At 42.3% G+C, this 19,562-nt stretch overlaps 1 protein-coding gene across 2 annotated transcripts in view; it reads left to right on the top strand.

The window, feature by feature from the left end:
• The first annotated feature begins 13,713 nt into the window (after positions 1–13,713).
• Positions 13,714–19,562, top strand: part of cnpy1 (canopy FGF signaling regulator 1) — a 28,573-nt gene continuing 22,724 nt past the window's right edge. The window contains exons 1-3 of one of the 2 annotated variants that reach the window (XR_004568098.1): positions 13,714–13,867; positions 17,364–17,466; positions 19,370–19,485. Coding sequence is in view for 1 of the 2 variants with exons in the window: in XM_034206374.1 (XP_034062265.1) it covers positions 17,373–17,466; positions 19,370–19,485 (210 nt within the window). In the remaining variant the exon portion in view is untranslated. The remainder of the gene's footprint in view (positions 13,868–17,363; positions 17,467–19,369; positions 19,486–19,562) is intronic. The other variant, XM_034206374.1, reaches the window with a different exon arrangement.

Consider the following 19,562-nt stretch of genomic DNA (forward strand, 5'->3'; position numbering starts at 1 on the left):
GAAGGACAGGTTGTTATCTAGGGTCACACCCAGATTCCTTGCAGTCTGAGTCGGGGAAACAACTGAGGTGCCGATGTTGATTGTTAGGTCAAGAGTGGGACAATCTTTTCCAGGAAGGAAGAGCAGCTCAGTCTTGTCAAGGTTGAGCTTGAGGTGATGAGCAGACATCCACTGAGAGATGTCAGCTAGACAAGCAGAGATGCGTGCGACGACCTGGGTCTCTGAGCGGGGAAAGGACAGAATTAATTGGGTGTCGTCAGCGTAGCAGTGGTATGAAAAACCATGCGGGATAATGACTGATCCGAGCGAGTTTGTGTACAGGGAGAAGAGGAGGGGACCAAGAACAGAGCCCTGAGGGACCCCTGTAGTTAATTGACAAGGGTCGGACTCAGACCCTCTCCAAGTCACCCTGTAGGTACGGTCTTTCAGGTATGAGGTGAGGAGGGAAAGTGCAGAGCCTGAAACTCCAAGTTTTTGGAGAGTGCGAAGGAGGATCTGATGATTCACCGTGTCGAATGCAGCATACAGGTCCAACAGGATGATGACAGAGGAGACGGATGCAGTTTTGGCAGTGTGCACTTCCGTGACAGCAATGAGAGCAGTTTCTGTGGAGTGACCTGCTTTGAAACCAGACTGGTGCGGATCCAGAAGGTTGTTCTGATTGAGATAACAGGAGAGTTGTTTAAAGACAGCGCGTTCAAGTGATTTAGACAGGAACGGGAGGAGAGAGACAGGCCTGTAGTTTATAACATCAGACGGGTTGAGAGTGGGTTTCTTTAGGAGAGGGTTTACTCTTGCCTCCTTGAGACTGTTTGGAAAGTGACCAGAAGTTAGAGAAGTGTTGATGAAGTGGGTGAGAAACGGTAGAATATCAGGAGCGATAGTCTGAAGGAGGTTTGAAGGGATAGGGTCCAGAGGACAGGTGGTAGGGCGGGCAGAGGTAATGAGGGTAAGAACCTTGTCAAATAGACAAACTATAGTAAAATAAACACTTAAATGTGTATTTTGTACGTTTTCCTTCCAAAAGCCTGAAAGAAAACATGTTATAGAATCAAAATAGCACAAAATCTCAAAATTGACCAGTACTTGAAAAACGATGTTTTTGCCTGCCGTGTCACGCCTTAATACGACCTATAATTACGTTTTAAAGTATTCGGCCTCTAGTGCTCCCGTTGAATGCAAACGTTACAGAGGAACATTTATTCACAAATAACCCTCTCTGTAAAATCATAAATTGTAGGATAGTTTGGCCATTAAAATGCTTTTTGATTAGATTTCTAGCGAGAAGTGTATATTGTACTTTTAGAATCCACGTCCAGTCGATATGTAGGATCTATAGTTTGATAGATATTACAAAGATTATTTGAGGTTCAAACTACACATAATCCTGGATGTTTTAGCCGCAATGCATGTTGGGATATGGTATTTATGTGATATGAAATCGGAAAACTTTTTTTTTTTTAAATAAAAATACTTTATTCCGAGTGTTCTTGCTTTTCTCACATAACGCAGTGGTTCTCAAACTTTTTCTGTCATTCCCCACTTTGAACAAGTGGGCCTTTTCAAGCCCCACCTGTTCCTCATCGCTCCAATAAAATGGTAGGCCAAGCTTAAAATTGTCAAATGTATCGTTCTATAACAGGGGTCTCCAACCTTTTTTAGGATGAGGGCTACTTTCAAAAAATAAAACAAGTCGTGAGCTACTTTTACTCCTCTTTTTGTTTTTTTGCAGTGCATATATTTAGCACATTTTAACATTATTATATGCTACCTTTAACCTTTGAGTGCTGTTTGGGTCTGTGGGACCCGTTTTCAGTGTTTACTAAAATAAAATGTATGCAATTTAATTATTTTAATCTGCTATATTTGGTGGTGGACGTCACATCCTCTAGGGTCCGGGGGCATGCACCCCAAGGAAGATTTTTTTTAAATGTTGAAGTTAAATGCATCAATCTGGTGCACTTTGAGCTAGGGCTGCTCAATTTATCGTATTTTAATCGCAATTACGATTTTGGCTTGCAACGATTATGAAAACAACATAATCGAAATAAAACTATTTTATTTTATTTTTTTAAATAGGTTTTTCAGTTGAATTATACTTAAAGTTCAGGGTAATCAGCTGTTAAAAAAATACTTTAAAAATTATTTTCTTCAATAAATTGATGTTTTTCAAAGTAAATGGTTGATCGTTTTTAATAATCGTGATATCAATTATTGACCCAAATAATCGAGATTATGATTTTTGCCATAATCGAGCAGCCCTACTTTGAGCCCAACATGAATTTATGGATACAGCTCTCAACACTCAGATGAAAGGGAGCTGTATACTTTTCAATAATCCAAACATCTTTAGAATATGATCACAACAAATCATTTAAACTTGTTTATTCTTATCTTATGTTACCTAGTTAGCATTCTTTCTTTTTATTTATGCATATTTGACTAATCCCTCCCATTTTAAACGTTTTACTGTCCTATAGTACATATTGGAATGATTTCTTACTTTATTTTGTACAACTTTATTAAATAGATAAGGTGTGCTCTCTCTTTTTCTCTCTCTCTCCTCTCTCTCTCTCCGCTCTCTCTCCTCCCACTCTCTCTCTCTCTCATCTCTCTCTCCTCGTCTCTCTCTCTCGTCTCCTCTCTCGCTCCTCACTCCCTGGTCGGCCTCATCTCTCTCTCCTCGTCACTCTCTCTCTCTTCAAGGGTCCTCTCTTCGCTCTCTCTATCGGTCGCGGCTCTCGATCTCCTCTCCCTCGAGTCTCGGGCCTCTCTGTCGGGCTTCGAGTCGGCTCTTCTCATCTCTCCTCTCTCTGCTACTCGTCTCCAGACTTCTCTCTGACCTCGTTCTCGTCTCCTACAGTCTCTTCTGTTCTCTCTCTCTCTCTCTCTTCCCGACTGCAACGCTGTTATGTGTGTCTGTGAGAGCATTTAACGTGTGTATGAGAGATTTTTTACCAGTGGCGAGCCTGTCTCTGAGGGCCTAAGATATTCTACAAAATAATATTTAAAAACATTAAAACAAATTATATTTTTCTTTATATATTTTTTTAAAATATGTTTTTAGTAATATTTGTCATTAGTTTTACCAAAAATAACTTGATTAAATTGTATTTAAAATAACATTTCCAAATAAATCCTTTGAATCTGCCTATTCAGTTTCTGTTGGAATGTGAAGGGTTAAATGAAAGAAGCTCGTCTCTGCGAGGTGAAGACAGGAGCTGATTGGACGTCCAGCTGTGAATTCACAGAGAGCCAGCTATAGTAACTGAACGAGAGAGTAATGTCAAATGACAGTACAATTGACCAATCATATCTTCCCTCTAAATGGGTGGGCTTTATTATCGCGGACTTTATGACAAGTTCTGCCCGCTGTGAAACGTTTCTTGTTTCCATAGCAACAACAACTGTCAACAGCGTAAACTCGCCTTCAAAATAAAAGCATGCCAAATTACACTTAAGACATACAACTGCAACGAAAGTAACAAACACAATGCAATATCCTTTTCAATTTCAAAGAACACAAATTGGGTTATTTACAGGTGTTGTTTTGTGTGGTAGAGGGTCGCTGTCATTGATGCGTTTTACACCCCGGGCCGTTGTTTTGATATTCCACCAGTATGAAAAAAATAAAAATAAAAATAATTTAAATTTTCTTTTTTTTTGTTGAAATTTTGTATTTCGTGACCCACCTATCACATCTCTGCACCCCACCAGTGGGGCGCGCCCCACACTTTGAGAAACGCTGACATAACGGCATTGTAATACACGGTTCGGCTGCATTAAATATTACACATCTGCCGTAGTTCTTTATTTATGGAGCCCTGATGAGAAGACTTCTGGACAAACTGGAAGAAATGCCGCCAAAACTAGTAATTAAACAACATCTTTTCACATTTATTTTCACACAATACGTCTCCTTGCAGTATCAACACTAATTTGGCTGACTTTTATATATTTGATCCAATTGGTAGGTTATATTTACACCATAACGGTGCACAGCTGATAGAAAGGGACTTCCATCCATCCATCTTCTCCCGCTTATCCGTGGTCGGGTCGCGGGGGTAGCAGTTCCAGCAGAGAGCCCCAAACTTTATTTTCCCTGGCCACATCAACCAGCTCTGACTGGGGGATCCCAAGGCGCTCCCAGGCCAGCGAAGAGATATAATCCCTCCACCTGGTCCTAGGTCTACCCCTTGGTCTCTTCCCCAGCTGGACGTACCTGGAACACCTCCCTAGGGAGGCGCCCAGGTGGCATCCTAACTAGGTGCCCGAACCACCTCAACTGGCTCCTTTCGACGCGAAGGAGGAGCGGTTCAACTCCGAGTCCCTCCCGGATGACCGAACTTCTCACCTTATCCCTAAGGGAGACAGCAGCCACCCTGCGGAGAAAACCCATCTCGGCCGCTTGTATCCGAAATCTCGTTCTTTCGGTCATGACCGATCCTTCATGACCATAAGTGAGGGTAGGAACGAAAATGGCCCGGAAGACAGAGAGCTTTGCCTTCTGGCTCAGCTCCCTTTTCGTCACAACGGTGCGGTAAAGCGACTGCAGTACCGCTCCGATTCTCCGGCCCATCTCACGCTCCATTGTTCCCTCACTCGAGAACAAGACCCCGAGATACTTGAACTCCTTCACTTGGGGTAAGGACTCATTCCCTACTTGGAGTGGACAGTCCATCGGTTTCCTGCTGAGAACCATGGCCTCAGATTTGGAGGTGCTGATCCTCATCCCAGCCGCTTCACACTCGGTTGTGAACCGATCCAGTGAGTGCTGAAGGTCGCAGACCGATGAAGCCATTAGAACCACATCATCTGCAAAAAGCAGTGGTGCAATCCTTAGTCCACCGAACTGCAGACCCCCTCCCCCACGACTACGCCTCGAAATCCGATCCATGTATATTACAAACAGGATTGGTGACAAAGCGCAGCCCTGGCTGAGGCCAACTCTCACCGGAAATGGGTCCGACTTACTGCCGAGGACCCGGACACAGCTCTCGCTTTGGGAGTACAAAGATTGGATTGCCCTGAGTATAGACCCCCTCACCACATACTCCTGCAGCACCTCCCACAGTAACTCCCTGGGAATTCGGTCATACGCCTTCTCCAAGTCTACAAAACACATGTAGACCGGATAAGCGTACTCCCAGGCCCCCTCCAGGATCCTTGCGAGAGTAAAAAGCTGATCCGTCGTTCCACGACCAGGACGGAATCCGCATTGTTCCTCCTCAATCTGAGGTTCGACAATCTGCCTGACCCTCCTTTCGAGTACCTTAGAGTAAACTTTCCCGGGGAGGCTGAGTAGTGTGATGCCTCTGTAATTGGCACACACCCTCTGATCTCCCTTTTTGAAAAGGCGAACCACCACCCCGGTCTGCCACTCCTTCGGTACTGTTTCCGACTTCCACGCAACGTTGATGAGACGTGTAAACCATGACAGTCCCTCAACACCCAGAGCCTTCAGCATTTCTGGGCGGATCTCATCCACCCCCGGGGCTTTGCCACTGTTTAGTTGTTTGACGACCTCCGTGACCTCCCCCCGGGAGATTGGTGTTGATCCCCCGTCGTACTCCAGCTCTGCCTCTAACATAGTGGGCGGTGTTGTCAGGTTCAGGAGTTCCTCAAAGTGTTCCTTCCAACGCCCTAACACTCCATCAGTTGAGGTCAACAACGTCCCATCCTTACTGTACACAGCTTGGATGGTTCCCTGCTTCCCTCTCCTGAGGTGTCGGACAGTTTTCCAGAACAACTTTGGTGCCACCCGAAAGTCCTTTTCCATGTCTTCTCCGAACTTCTCCCACACCCGCTGCTTTGCCTCGGCCACGGCTGAGGCTGCTGCCCTTCTGGCCTGTCAGTACCTTGCAACTGCCTTGGGAGTCCCCCGGGATAACAAATCCCTGAAGAAAGGGACTTGTAGTTTTTAAAGATATTACTGTTTTTCTGAACTACCTTTCCAACTCCTCATGCAGTTGACTGTTACAGGTCTATACAGGTTCATGGTACAATGCATAAGCTTCACATCGAGAGACTGAAACTGTATGTTCCTTTACTGTTCTGTTTTAATTTCACAATAAAGTTAATAGTAATATTATGTTTTATATTATTATGTTTATTAACTAGACCAGAGGTTCCCAACCTTTTTTCCAAAGAGCCCACCCAAATGACCCCGTGTGTGTGTGTGTGTGTGGGGGGGGGGGGGGCAACACTGGTAATTCAAGTTTAAAAGGCTACAACTACTGTCACAAACTGGATGAATCTGAAGTATTTTGTTAAAGGAGGATGAAAGCGTAATTAAGGAGCACTATTGGAGTGACTTTGATGGTTATTGGACTCAGGATGAATTCATTTGGATTCCTGCTGTATGAAGAAATGAAAGGACGGCGCAAGTGGAAACAATTCACAAAGGGATTACTGTTTAAAACACATGCTCAAAGTAAGCCGGATTTTGCCGATGTGTTTATGTGGATTCAAAAGTCGTGAATAATCTACACAATGGAGGAGACCGATCTGATCGGAGCAACTGTGACAAATAATCCAACTGAAACCGGCATGGACAATGACTATGTTTAAAAAATGCGCTTATGCAGACAACGCATAAGCGCATTTTTGCGACAAGCCTGGTTTGGACACTTTACGCGCAGAAGAAACATTTCTATTAAAGAAAAAATTATACATTTCTGTCTTTTTATAGCTACTAACTTGAATTTTTATTAAAATTAATTAATCAATTATTTTGTATATTTTATTGTAATGTAGAGACAAGGTTTTTAGCGACAATCATGCATTGCGTTACAATTATATGTAAAAAATAAATAAATAAAAACAAGTCTAAATGTGATATTTGGCCTCAAATCATCTGAGGTCTGGCACACCCCCTGCGATCTTTGCCGACCCCCCCAAGGGGGGCGCGCCCCCCAGGTTGGGAACCAGTGAACTACACCACTGGTTTTTTAACCCGCACCGCCTAGTGGTTAAAGCACTTTATTGAATTTAGTTGTTGAATAAGTTATATTTGATGAAAACATTTAAATATTAAGAGTAGCCTACATACTAAATAGGGGTCAATGATAGAAATATAGAATAGAAAATATCAAGAAGATACTGTAGTGATCTCTACAATAAAACAGTTTAGTGCAGGACGTCCAAAGATATTAACAGGAGGATGTGCAAAACAGACAAACTAATAAGGCTGAATTTTACTCAGGTGTAACTCAAGTCTGAGTTAAGGGTTGTTTATATTTCACATCATTAATCAGAATCTGCAAAGTAACAACAATAAATGTAGTGGAGTACAAATACCAGGTTAACCTCTGAATTGTAGTGGAGTAGAACAAAGTAGTACATGCTGCTGTAACAAAAACATTTCCCAACTTGGGATCAATAAAGTATCTTATCTTATCTTATCTTAAAATGATCGATACTGCCATATTTGCAAAATGTGCCTCTGAACCTTGACAAGTGCATGTTTCAGGCTTATCAATTAACAACAGGAGGGGTCACAGACATAAGACCAGCTGTTAAATAAAACTCTTCTGACCTGAACTGTCATGTGGTTATATATTAATGCTGCCCATTATGGACACCAATGTGTTTCGTATCCCCTAAACCTCCAGGGATGTATACAGTTTAATACTGGCAACTTCTAATTGTGGGAAACATGTTGCGAAACACACAATAGCCAGCATGTGTAGTTCTGGGGGGGGGGGTCTGGGCTGGACTCATCCAAGTCCAGTTTTGGATAGTCTGCCGTGGTTACATTCCATTTCAAAGAGCTGTTGACGCTCGGCATAACCTTGTCGCACTGCCACTCCAACATCCAATCACAGGGCTTGATGACTAATACACAATTTAAACCAATCACTATTGTGTAATTAGGATAAACTGATGTTTTTTAGTGGATGAGTAATGCAGATATCACTGTGTAATTATTTGACAGTGAGGGGAATACTTCTGGTTTTATTATGAAAATGTCGAGACCGGAAAAACTGTATATACAGTATACAGTACACGTTCTCCTGGCGAGACCTCAAATCATCTTCGTAATATCTATATAGATCCTACACATCCACTGGACGTAGATTATAAAAGTACAATATACACTTCTCGCTAGAAATCTAATAAAAAAGCATTTTAATGGCCAAACTATTCCACAATTTAGGATTTACCAGAGAGGGTTATTTGTGAATAAACGACCCTCCGGAGCGTTTGCAATCAACGGGAGCATGTTGTTTCTTACATGACTACTAGAGGTGCTACACTTTAAAACGTGACTCTGGGTCGTATTTAGCTGCTGAACAATCGACCTATATGGTCGTTTTTTGTAGGAGGACAGGCTGCCACAACACCCTCATCAGTTCCGCCACTGGCCTTTCCCCTTTCCAGTGTGCTTACGGTTTTCAGCCCCCATTGTTCTCTGCTTTAGAGAAAGAGGTCACCTGTCCGTCTGTCCAGGCCTTCATCAGGCGCTGTCGGAGGACCTGGAAGCAGGCCCGATCGACCCTGCTTCAGTCTGCTAACTGGTACGCCACGTCAGCAAACCATCGACGCACCAAGGCACCTGTGTACCAGGTAGGCCAGAAGGTGTGGCTTTCCACTCAGAACATTCCCCTTCGGGTGGAGTCCAAGAAATTAGCGCCCAGGTTTATTGGACCCTTCGAGATTCTCAGGGTTATTAATCCTCCAGCGGTCCAACTGAGTTTGCCCTGGAACATGAAGATCCATCCCACCTTCCACGTCTCTAGGATTAAACCTGTCCGAAAGAGTCCTATGATTTGATATATGATATTTCTTAGATGTCAGGAGTGGAGTGCACCAGCTGGGCGTAAAAAAGTAGGTCCTAACTCTCAGTGTCCTTTCTTCAACAAACAAACAAAGGGGAAGACACAATTATCTTGTCACAGAGGCACCTGATTACACACCTGTGAGCAGTGCTTGAATTGGAATAAAAAAGGTGCCCGTAGAGTTTTAAAGGAGTCTCACCTTGATTCTGGCGCATTGCTTATCGTTTTATAGATCTATTCTCATCCACCATCTTTGTTTGTGACGTAAAGAGTGTAAGAGTCACGTTTCTGACTGTTGCCTGTCAGTTACGTTGCCCATGGGCGCGGGAAGGGGGGTGCTGAGGGCGCTGCAGCACCCCCTAGCGGCGGGCAGGGGGTGCGGAGCTCCCCTGTCTGAATTATTATTTGACGGTTATTGCTGCTCCCGCTGTGCATAATCTGTGTAATATGTAGCCAATAAATTCCACATTGTTGGCTACAATTCTGTAGCCCCGGACAATTCTACCTCAATAATATAATACATTAACCTCATCATGAGGTTAATGTATTATATTATTGAGCTAAAGGACTCTCTGAGTGTTTAGATAGTTGACTTTAGTCTAAGTTATCTCAGTGGGTCTCAAACGGTTTGGTCACAAATTATTCAAAAGATTATTTCCGCGGCACACCTTCACTTCACCTACACCTTCATATGATCATTATCGTTATAAAAAAAATAAGAGAATAAAGGAAAAACAGGTATGAAATACTATATGGCAGTAAAACAAGAATACAGTTTAAAAGGGAGTGTTTTGTAAAATATCCATAAAGAAAAAGTAAATCTGTTTACAGTTCTGTTTCATCTGGGTGTTGAGAGATGTATCCATAGATCTCTTACTGTTGCTCTCAAAGTGCACCAGATTGATGCTTTTGACTTCAATATTTAAAAAAAATCTTCCCGGGGTAGCATCCCCCCGGACCCCCCTAGAGGAGGTGAGGTCCCTCCTAGAGGAGGTGAGGTCCGCGCCCCATTCGTAAAAAATAGCACTTTACCCCTGCCTATATGCCGTGAGCTGATTATCGAGCCTTCATTGTAACAGTCGCGGGTGTACTGTGTGTTTGCGTGTGGGGAGTGCTTTTGTGCGTGCTCTATAGTGCCCGTAATAGTGTTCACTGGAGTCCAGCACCTCAGCACCCCCACTCAAAATACCTTCCCGCGCCTCTGCCGTTGTCTGTCAGTTCCGTTGCTATGGTTCCGTTGTTATGTGTACTGAAACGAGAGCCGGTTTAATTCCACGCGCGAAAATAAAAATTGGAATACATTATTTTAGTGTCTTAAAAGTAGACTGAGGTATGAAGGGTTAACGTTACATCTTAGAATAATTTGTAGTCATGTTCTGTATACATTCTAACATATAAGGGTATACTTAGTGTGGTTACTCCATGTTTACTAGCTATAACATTAACGTTACATCACTCTTTTTCACTTCTTACTCAGTCAGCCAGAGTGCAGATATCACCATTAGATTCACAAACCTGAAACATCCATTTCTTCACTGCTGGTGATGACATTGTTGTCAGCTGCTGATACTGCTGCAGCTTGTGGCGCCTGCTTCGATGACAATAACTTTCTAATATCCATAACTGTATAGGCTATTAGCTTAAAACTTGTCAGGCACTAGGAAGGATCACTTCTTCTTCAGGGCAGGGAAGGTTATGCAGTACGCAGGCTAATGTCCCGCAGCGGCTACCTCTCTGGTGGACTGCACATTACTCCCGAGACATTAGAAGTTTTTCAATACTCAAATTTCCCCTCCTCGACTCCTATCCTCGACTCCTATCCTCGAGACTTGGTCCTGCCCACAGGAGATGTGAGCGGAGGAGCCAAGGAGGGGAACCGAGGAGAGAGGAGGGGAAGCAGCAGGCGGTTAGAGAAATGAGAACTGCTCTCCTCTGAGCGGTCATTTTAAAGAGACGTTCATTAATGATGACAGGAGGCACAGCAGCCCTCTGTCTGATGGACAGATGTGTTCATGATGACTTATATATTTACTTTGATTCATTCACAGTGCGGTATAATGAGACAATAACAGGCTACAGATGCGGACACACAGACACATATATTTATATAAATATATACAATTTCAGAATCAAACAAGTATGAGAGCACTCTCATAATAACGTAACACAATCAGAGACTGGATATATCCCCCCCCCCCCCCCCTCTCTCTGGTTGCTGAAATGGGGAATTGAAATTACGGGCCAAAAGTTGTATTTACAAGTATTAAAAGTAAGCAGAGGACACTAAACCAACTGAGACCTGTCTGTCCGCCGAATCTACGCACTGTACAACACACACTCCTACACACTGTACCACACACACACACCTACACACTGTACAACACACACACCTACTGCTCCTAAAGCATAATCAGGCTACAGCCGTTGTGTATTTTATTATGTGAAGCACTAAATGGTCTTAGAAAAATATCGACTCTTTGTTTGTAGATATCTACTAAACTACAGCATACAAATACAGAGAGTAATGTTGAGTGATATATATTTTACACACTGCTCTGCTTTCTGGACGGAGCTCACAGCTGTTCTCACTGTAAACATCGCGTCGCGATGAAAGCCGTTACGGCCCCTACACACGGCGGCGTGCGTTGCCGCTTCAACGCTTCTGCCCATTCACTTTGAATGGGGTGATGTCACGATTCGCCGAACTGCATTCTGGGAGCAAAGCGTAGCTTCTCTCGCGGTGCTCGCTGCAAAAGTAGAGCAATGTTCTACTTTTGACGTCTCGACGGACGCGTCAGCCAACCGAATCATATGCCAGTACAAGCTTGTGTGCTTGTGTGTCTGGGGCGGGAGATTCATGTGATTGGTTGTTGGTCGAGTTTCAGCCCCCCCCCCCCGCCGGCAAGCGACAACGCACGCCGCCGTGTGTAGGGGCCGTTACTAAAATAATATCCAGGGGATGCATGCAGAGCTGTCATTGGCTGAGATAAGTCCGGCCGTGCGTAACGCCTCCACTGTTCCCGGAAATGCATCCGCGGAGGAGCCGTGGAGGAACCATCAGTGTCTCCTCGGTTAGAGCTCCTCCAGAGAGCCTCCTCGATGCTCGGTCCTCGAAGTGCATTTAGAGAAATGAGATGTCCTTCAACATGGCACGCTGAAATTCATTTCCGGGTCACTACCTGACTGAGGAGTCGAGGAGTCGAGGAGGGGAAATTAGAGTATTGAGAAACCTCTATTGAGTGTGTGTGTGTGAGGAAGTCCGCGGATTGGTCAATTTGGACCAATCCACGGACTTAACGTAACGGCTCCGCAGACGTAACATAACGGCTCCACGGATTGTCCATTTGGATATGGGCACGACACTGTACCCAGGAAGAAAAAAAGAAATGTCCAACGAGGCGTTCTGGGGCAGCATATACAGGTCTTCTCTGTGTTAGAGTTGTACTCCCTACAGGGTGTACTTTGAGGGTTTTGACTCTGCAGACCGTTTATATGCATAAAGACCTTCATAACACAAGGGGATGGGTGATAACCGGAAAAGCATGACATGGGACCTTTAAGACTTGATCCTATTTCACATCATTCATCCAGATCTGTAAAGTAACTACAGATAAATACATGTAGGGGAGTAAAAGTACACCATGTACCTCTGAATTGTAGTGGAGTATAAGTAAGGATAACATGGAAATACTCAAGTAAATTACAAGTATCTCAAGATTATACTTAAATACAGTTTGTGATTCAATGTACTTACTTCCCACCTCTGCAGCTTAGATTTGTCTGGCTTCACACGGCTACTTCTCTCACCACTACTACAAGTCACGCTGAACTGAGGACATTTTCATCTACCTGTGCTATGGAGACCTTGATGTTATAGAGGACATGAGGAAAATCAGGTCAGAGCCCCTGTGAAGAGACCACCTGCTTCCCCACTCAGGTAGGAGGAGACAGTGTGTTGCCTCAGCAGAGACGGGAGCTCCTGATTGGAAGTTGCCTACTACTTGATAGTTAACCCTACTTCATTTCAGCATTCAATTATTAAGTGTAAACTATTACACTTGTCATTGCATATTTTGTTTGTCTGACCATATCAGGTAAAAAGGTTGGTGTTTGAGACATATGGTATTTCCATTTCCATTGGTGGAAGAAGTATTTAGATTCTTTACTTGAGTACATTGTTTTTCAAAATACTTCATTATAAGTCCTGCATTCAAAATCTAACTTAATTAAAGTACAAAAGTATTATCAGCAACATGTATTTAAAGTAGAAAAAGTAAAAGTACTCATTTGGCAGAAAAATTGCCTTTATGTGTGTATATAATTATATTTATATATCTGACATTTCTAGACAAAATTGTTGCATTATGTAGCATGTTATTGTTCTCGATAAACAAAGTTCTGGTTTCTCTTATTTTTAGAGATGCATTTTGTTAAAAGTAGCTTCAGCTTTTAAATATATGCAATTACATTATTATACATTATTATTATTATTACATTATTATATGATTGTATTGTACTTAAGTACAGTACTTGAGTAATTTACTTCGTTACTTCCCACCACTTCCTTTAGCTGTAACCTGTTTTCTTGTATTTGTGGCCGCAGCTGTGATTGGTCTGTGCTCTTCGAGTCTTGAATATGATTGGTTCAGCAGACGGTTGACGGGTGAACGTGGCTCAACCACAGGCCAGCACGTGAAGCTTCACCGTCATGCGTCAAGTCAGTAGGAACCAGGCGGAGCGAGTGAGGAATTCAGCGAACTGCGCTTTCAAAATAAAAGCAGGAAAGGGCTTGAATGAAGTAGACACAGTAGTGAAAGATGCCATTTTAGAAACATAAATGTTATTCACTGTGTATTACTTCCTACATGTTAATTGTTTACTCAATCCCCGTGTTTTACGCAGATATAGTAAAGTGTTGTTCAACGAGAATTTTACTTTGAAAGTTTTGACCGGAGATGTACAACTTGTAGTGTATTTGAATGTAAACTGCGATTGCTGATCATAGATGAAATATTAACATGTACAGGGTAAAGTAGTGACAGCTCGGCGGTCATCAGTCAGAGAGCCCGCTGTGGAGCTCCTGTCAGGTAAGACATGTCGCTGCCGTCCGATGAACTATATATACTATGAACTATATTGTTAAATGTCGCTATGCAGTGTGCACAGCGACATTTAACAATATAGTTCATGTTTGCTCATCTGTGATTTAATAACGCAATGCTCAGAACTGCACTTAAAATTGCAAATGCAAGTAATATGTCGGTAATGTCCCAGTCGATCCGTAATGAATTCCTAAACAACACAATAAAGAAGAACATGACGCAGGTGCTCACAGGTGGGCAGCAGGCTGATCACCTGTCTGTCGCTGTTTGGTATTTAGGCTGCCTCTGTTAGGTAAGGGAAGGGGAGAGCCTAAAGATGGCTTCCTTAATGTAGTGGAGTAAATTATAAAGTGAAAATACTCAGGTAAAGTACAAGTACCTCAAAATGTACTTGTACTTGAGTACAGTAGGCTACTTAACTAAATGTACTTAGTTACTATCCCTTGCAGCCTATGCCTAGTATATGGCAGACTGAGACAATAATTCAGGCAGGGAGTTTGAATCCATCCCAGTGAAACCAGTTTGCACGGCACAAAGCACCAGACTAGCTGATGTAACGGGTAGGCCTACCAGTCTGGTTAATGATTTGTTCATCTGGTAGGAAAGTTATCCAGATTACAAAGTATTGGGATGTGTGTCTGACCAACAACTATACTCATTCTGAAAACTGAGGTTTTCAAGGTATGTGTGAACTCTTAAAAACTAACTAGTAATATCATTATAATAGCACTTACAAAACTTACACAAACCAGCTAGCCTAGAGACACAAAGTTCAAACAAGTATATTTTATTCAAGCATCAAACAAGTGTCAGAAGCTGCACACAGATAGCTATAGGACATCAGTGGCTGTTCATGATGCCCAGGCCTTGTATCAGTATCTTTTTAATACTCACATAAAACCGTTTTGCCTCTGACAAATATTACAATATGTGTTATATTACAATATAAACATAACTTTTCAAATATCCAAACCTTTCAATGACTCAGTGTCATTTTCAATTTCCATTCCGATGTGATCTTGCTGTAGAACCCTGAAAAACAGCTACACCTGCACTGTCACGTTTTTAGTTTTTGTCTGTCTAGTCCAAGCGGCAAACTCTGGGGAAGAGCCGGGACGCCAATACGGAAGTGCCACACACTGCAGTTCATCTAGTGGCCAGTAGGAGCAGGCTGCAGAAGGGAGCAATTTCCATAGACCCCCATGTTAAAATGCCCAACTTTACAGCAGAAATAAACATGTTTACATCGTGGTTCAAAAAAACATATTCTCTGTATAGTTAGATTCCCCCTTCATGACTACTGTGTGGGGGGTGAATGTTTTCTCAACTCATCTGTTTAATTAATATTAAGCCTTAAATCTTTTGCATAAATTAGGGCGTGGTCACTTTGATGGACATGTACATGCCTCACTGTCAGCTAACAGCAACTTGTCCACTCTGCTAGGCTACAACCATAGAGGCTACAACGTTAGTTAGTTGTAGTTACTGTACTTGACCCTTTAGCCGTGTTCGTGGTGATTGTGCCTTTTAGGGAATATTGTTACAAATACCAGACAATTAAAATGTTGTGCTGTGCGCTTGAATGTACTAACAGAACTTCCAAGTAGTCTAAAATTATAATATTATACATGTTAACCCCGTTCCTATAGGTGTTTGTGTGCTTGGTAGCATAGCTTGCTACTTATTAGCCAGCTAAGGATGTAACCCTTTATACATACATAGACATTTTAGTTTATGATTCAGCCTTGGGTAAGAATGTTATAGTCTATGGCTATGACGTCCATAATGCTAAACGGGAGCAAATGTTAATAGGGGACCCGATTATCCCAGTGGTGGCCGCCGGAGCTAACGGAGCCGCAGGGGGCTAGCTCCAGCCGACGTCCCGGAGCTAGCCCACTGCGGCTCCGTTAGGTCCGGGCGGTGGAGTCCGTCTTTTCTCAACGTGTGAATGACAAGCATTAAGAATAACAAAATATAGCTAATTCTCTTGCAGATTGTCTCATTTGATTATGAATGTAACGTTTATATAGGGGAACTACACTGTTAGCAGTAACTTGGTACGCATGTATTTCATGTTAGCTTAGCTTCTTAGCCTGAGCTAGCTCTGTTTACTTCCAGTTCGGAGGCAGCAGGTCCCGCCTCGGCTCCGTCTCTTTGCCCTTATTTGGAGCAGGCGGGATTAGACTCTGACGTTACAGTCGAGCCGTCAGTGGCCGACTCCGCCTACTAAGGGCTTCTCGGCAACTCTGCAGAATCCTATGGGTGACGTCACGGACACTACGTCCATTTATATATACAGTCTATGGTCTAGTCATGATTTTATTTTGAAATTCTGTTCTCCCTGTCTCTTGTCTTCCTTCCGGTGTTTGCCCTCCTGTGTCTGATTGTCTGATTGTGTTCACCAGTTGCCCTTGTGTTTCTGCCTCCCCTGCCCTTTCCTGTTTCCATGTTTACCACTGTCGGTTCTTGTCTGGATGCTCATGCTATGGATTTATGGATGTTAGGTTTTTTCTTGTTTGTGTATCGTCTACAGCTTTTTTGGTAAATAAAGCTCGCCTTTGGTTATTTGACCTTTTTGTCTTTTAAAAACTGCATCTGGGTCCTGCCTTACCTCAAATCCTGACATGCACTCACTAAACACACATTATGCTGCACGATTATGGCCAAAATAATCACAATTATTTTGAACAAAATTGATATCATGATTACGTTTTGTTTTTTTAAATAAACAGAGCTCTGCTTGTGTTATGCTGCAATTCTGCCAATGTAACATTTATGGCTACAACTTATTAGGAAAAACTAACAATGCAATAATACATTTTCTGCAATATCTGCTGGAATATGCAAAATCACTTGACTAATTACAGAAATCAACCTAAGTTTTTCAATTTAAAGTTAAAGGATCAAATCTGGTGCACTTTGAGACCAACATTAAGAGGGTATAGAATCATGTGCTCTTGTGAACAATTTAACATAACCCTGATTATTTGTAATTCTTAAATATATAACATTGCATGCCAAAACCATGTTAAAATGTATAAATGTATCAAAAATGTATAAACTTTATAAAAACGCTTAGAACACTGTTGTAATTGTTTGTAAAACTGTTTTGTAATAATTAAACGGGGAAGGTTTCATGCAGATCTGAAGCATGAAGTGATCTAACTGTGACTTGCATAACATGTCTCTTGGAAAAGGGCCCAACATGGCCCCTCTGTTAATGAGTGGGTGCATCGTTCCCAAAAAATAACTAGCACTCTTTTGTCAAAGTAGTAAGATTAATAAGAAGTATAGAAACAAATATAGGCTAATGAATGAATGCCCAGCACTTTATGAGTTGATAATTCAGTTGAATGGAAAATGCAATTGTATCACTTGTTTGGTTTATTAAATGACCTTGATACGTATGTATGTTACCTTGGTTTCCTGATGATGTGCTCCTGTCTAATCACACTGCTAATATAACTGTCTGTCCTGCTAGGTTTGTAATATGGCCTCATGGATTATTCATGTGACTATGATGGTGCTCTCTGTGTTCATCAGTAGCAGCCAGGGGAAGAGGGACCAGCAGCTCTACTGCTCCGGTGAGTCACTCATCCCTAAAGTACTGAAGATGCTGCTGTTGGTCAAAAACATTTGAATTCAATCCCGTGATTTGAAGGGTAACAGAAGTGTCTGTCCCTCCGCATTTACTGCCTTCTGCTGTTACTTAGTATTAATAAAGGAGGTTAACTTGTCAAATAAAAACAATTGGGAAGTAAGGAGAATAAGTGTACGGCTGGACCAGGGCTGCTGGACCTCAGGTCTCTTCTTCATCATTTCCTCGCTCCTCAGTCCTCTCTCTCTCAACGGAAGCAGATTTGTGTGCGCCATCTTAAGGAGCGTCCCATGGCGCTTATTTGTGCCAGAGGAGCAAAGAGCGATAACGAAGGAACCACCAGACCATTCTTCAGGGAAATCTTCAGGCACTCGCCCCGCCCCCTTTCTGTGTATCGCTCACTGATTGGAGGCTGCAGTGCATCACTGATCAGATGCTTCTTAACAGCAGAGTGAAGATAATACATTAAACTCAGTGGAATCACTCCTCAATTTATAGTGTTTTGTTTCATTAATATATCATCTAGTTAAAAATATGTGATATATCTGAACAACAAATTGGACAAAAAACATTTTATTCATTTATTGGAAAAATGTGTCATGATGTCCAATTAATTTCTATTATGAACACAATAAAATAAAAAGAGAGATTGAATGTCTGTCAGCAGGAACAGCTTTTTTTATTTACTGTCATTTCCATTCAGTCACAGCTGAGACATGAATGACGGGATTTTGCTCAGTTTAAAAGCTAAGTGCCATTACTTAATGTTGATTGTTATGCCTACAACCATAGCGTTACGATAATGCAACATCTGTTCACATTTATTAAACCCACAATATTTATGCAGAGCTGGCTGCTGTCAGACGATCGGCTGTGCAGCGTCATCACAAACGGACGTCGCTTCACGTGACGCTCCGAGGAAAGGACGACCCATTGCTCTTAAAACTAATTTCCTTGCTTCTTCTCACTTCTCGTGGTTTCCTTGCGTCTTAGTCCCTCCCACCATGGATGCATGGAGAGTCGCAAGAGGAAAATAAGAGTGAGGGAAGCAGGGATGCAGGTTAAGAGAAGTGAGACGCAGCTCAGATTGTAGTGATACACCAGCCAGTGATACATCCAGCCTGCTGCAGTCGCTCCTGTTGATTCGTACTATTTTCACCTTTAAGCTTTCTTATTTGAGCTTACTTGTTATTTAGTAACTTATTAAGCTGTTCCCTCTAAAAGTCATTGTGAAGAGAGATCTGTTTGGGGTTAATATTACGCTAAAGCTGGCTAGCCGTACGTTAAATAAAACTGGGTGTGGTTGGCATTGGGATATATATTTTTAAAATCCTCTGGAGCAGAGAGAGGAGCTGTGGATTATTGTTATTGATTAATGCATCTGTTTCTTAGGGTCAAAAACACTAAACTCACAACTTAAAATGAAAACGTTTATGTAATAAAAGAGCACATGTTCAATGTGAAAAGTGACAGTAGATATAGATTAGTTGCAATTTGGTGCTATAAATATGAATTTAAAAAAAATGTATATCATAAATAATAATAAAAAATGTGAACACCTTGAATTTCAGGGGGGGCATGGGGCTCAGTTGGTGGGGCGCCACGCCCCTCCAAGACAATGGTAGGGGAAACACTGCACTTTACTTGTTGTCAGAAACTCATGAGATGTATGAGTGCTTTGGACACACATAGGGTTGCAGTGTCAGACGTCTTTGTCCTAAACAGCTTAAACATGTTAGTCAGTATCATTTATTAACAGTAACATTTAGAACCCTTCAGTCAACACAAATGACCCTTGAACTTTCTATTTAAAGAACCTACTAAACAAAATTCAATTCATGACAATAAGCAGTTTGTTGCCATCACTGAGGTTTACCTTTGTTTCCCAGCATGCAAGGCCATTGCTGACGAACTGAACTACTCGATCAGCCAGATTGACCCAAAGAAAACCATCAACGTTGGCGGCTTTAGACTCAACCCTGACGGAACCATGAAAGACAAAAAGGTAAAGTAAACTGATGTGTCCCCCCCTGTCCTACAGCTCTCGGTACATACACAGTGGAGAGCCGCCAGGGCCCTCTA

This window comes from Gymnodraco acuticeps, unplaced genomic scaffold (assembly GCF_902827175.1).
Source record: "Gymnodraco acuticeps unplaced genomic scaffold, fGymAcu1.1, whole genome shotgun sequence".
Classification (NCBI taxonomy): domain Eukaryota; kingdom Metazoa; phylum Chordata; class Actinopteri; order Perciformes; family Bathydraconidae; genus Gymnodraco; species Gymnodraco acuticeps.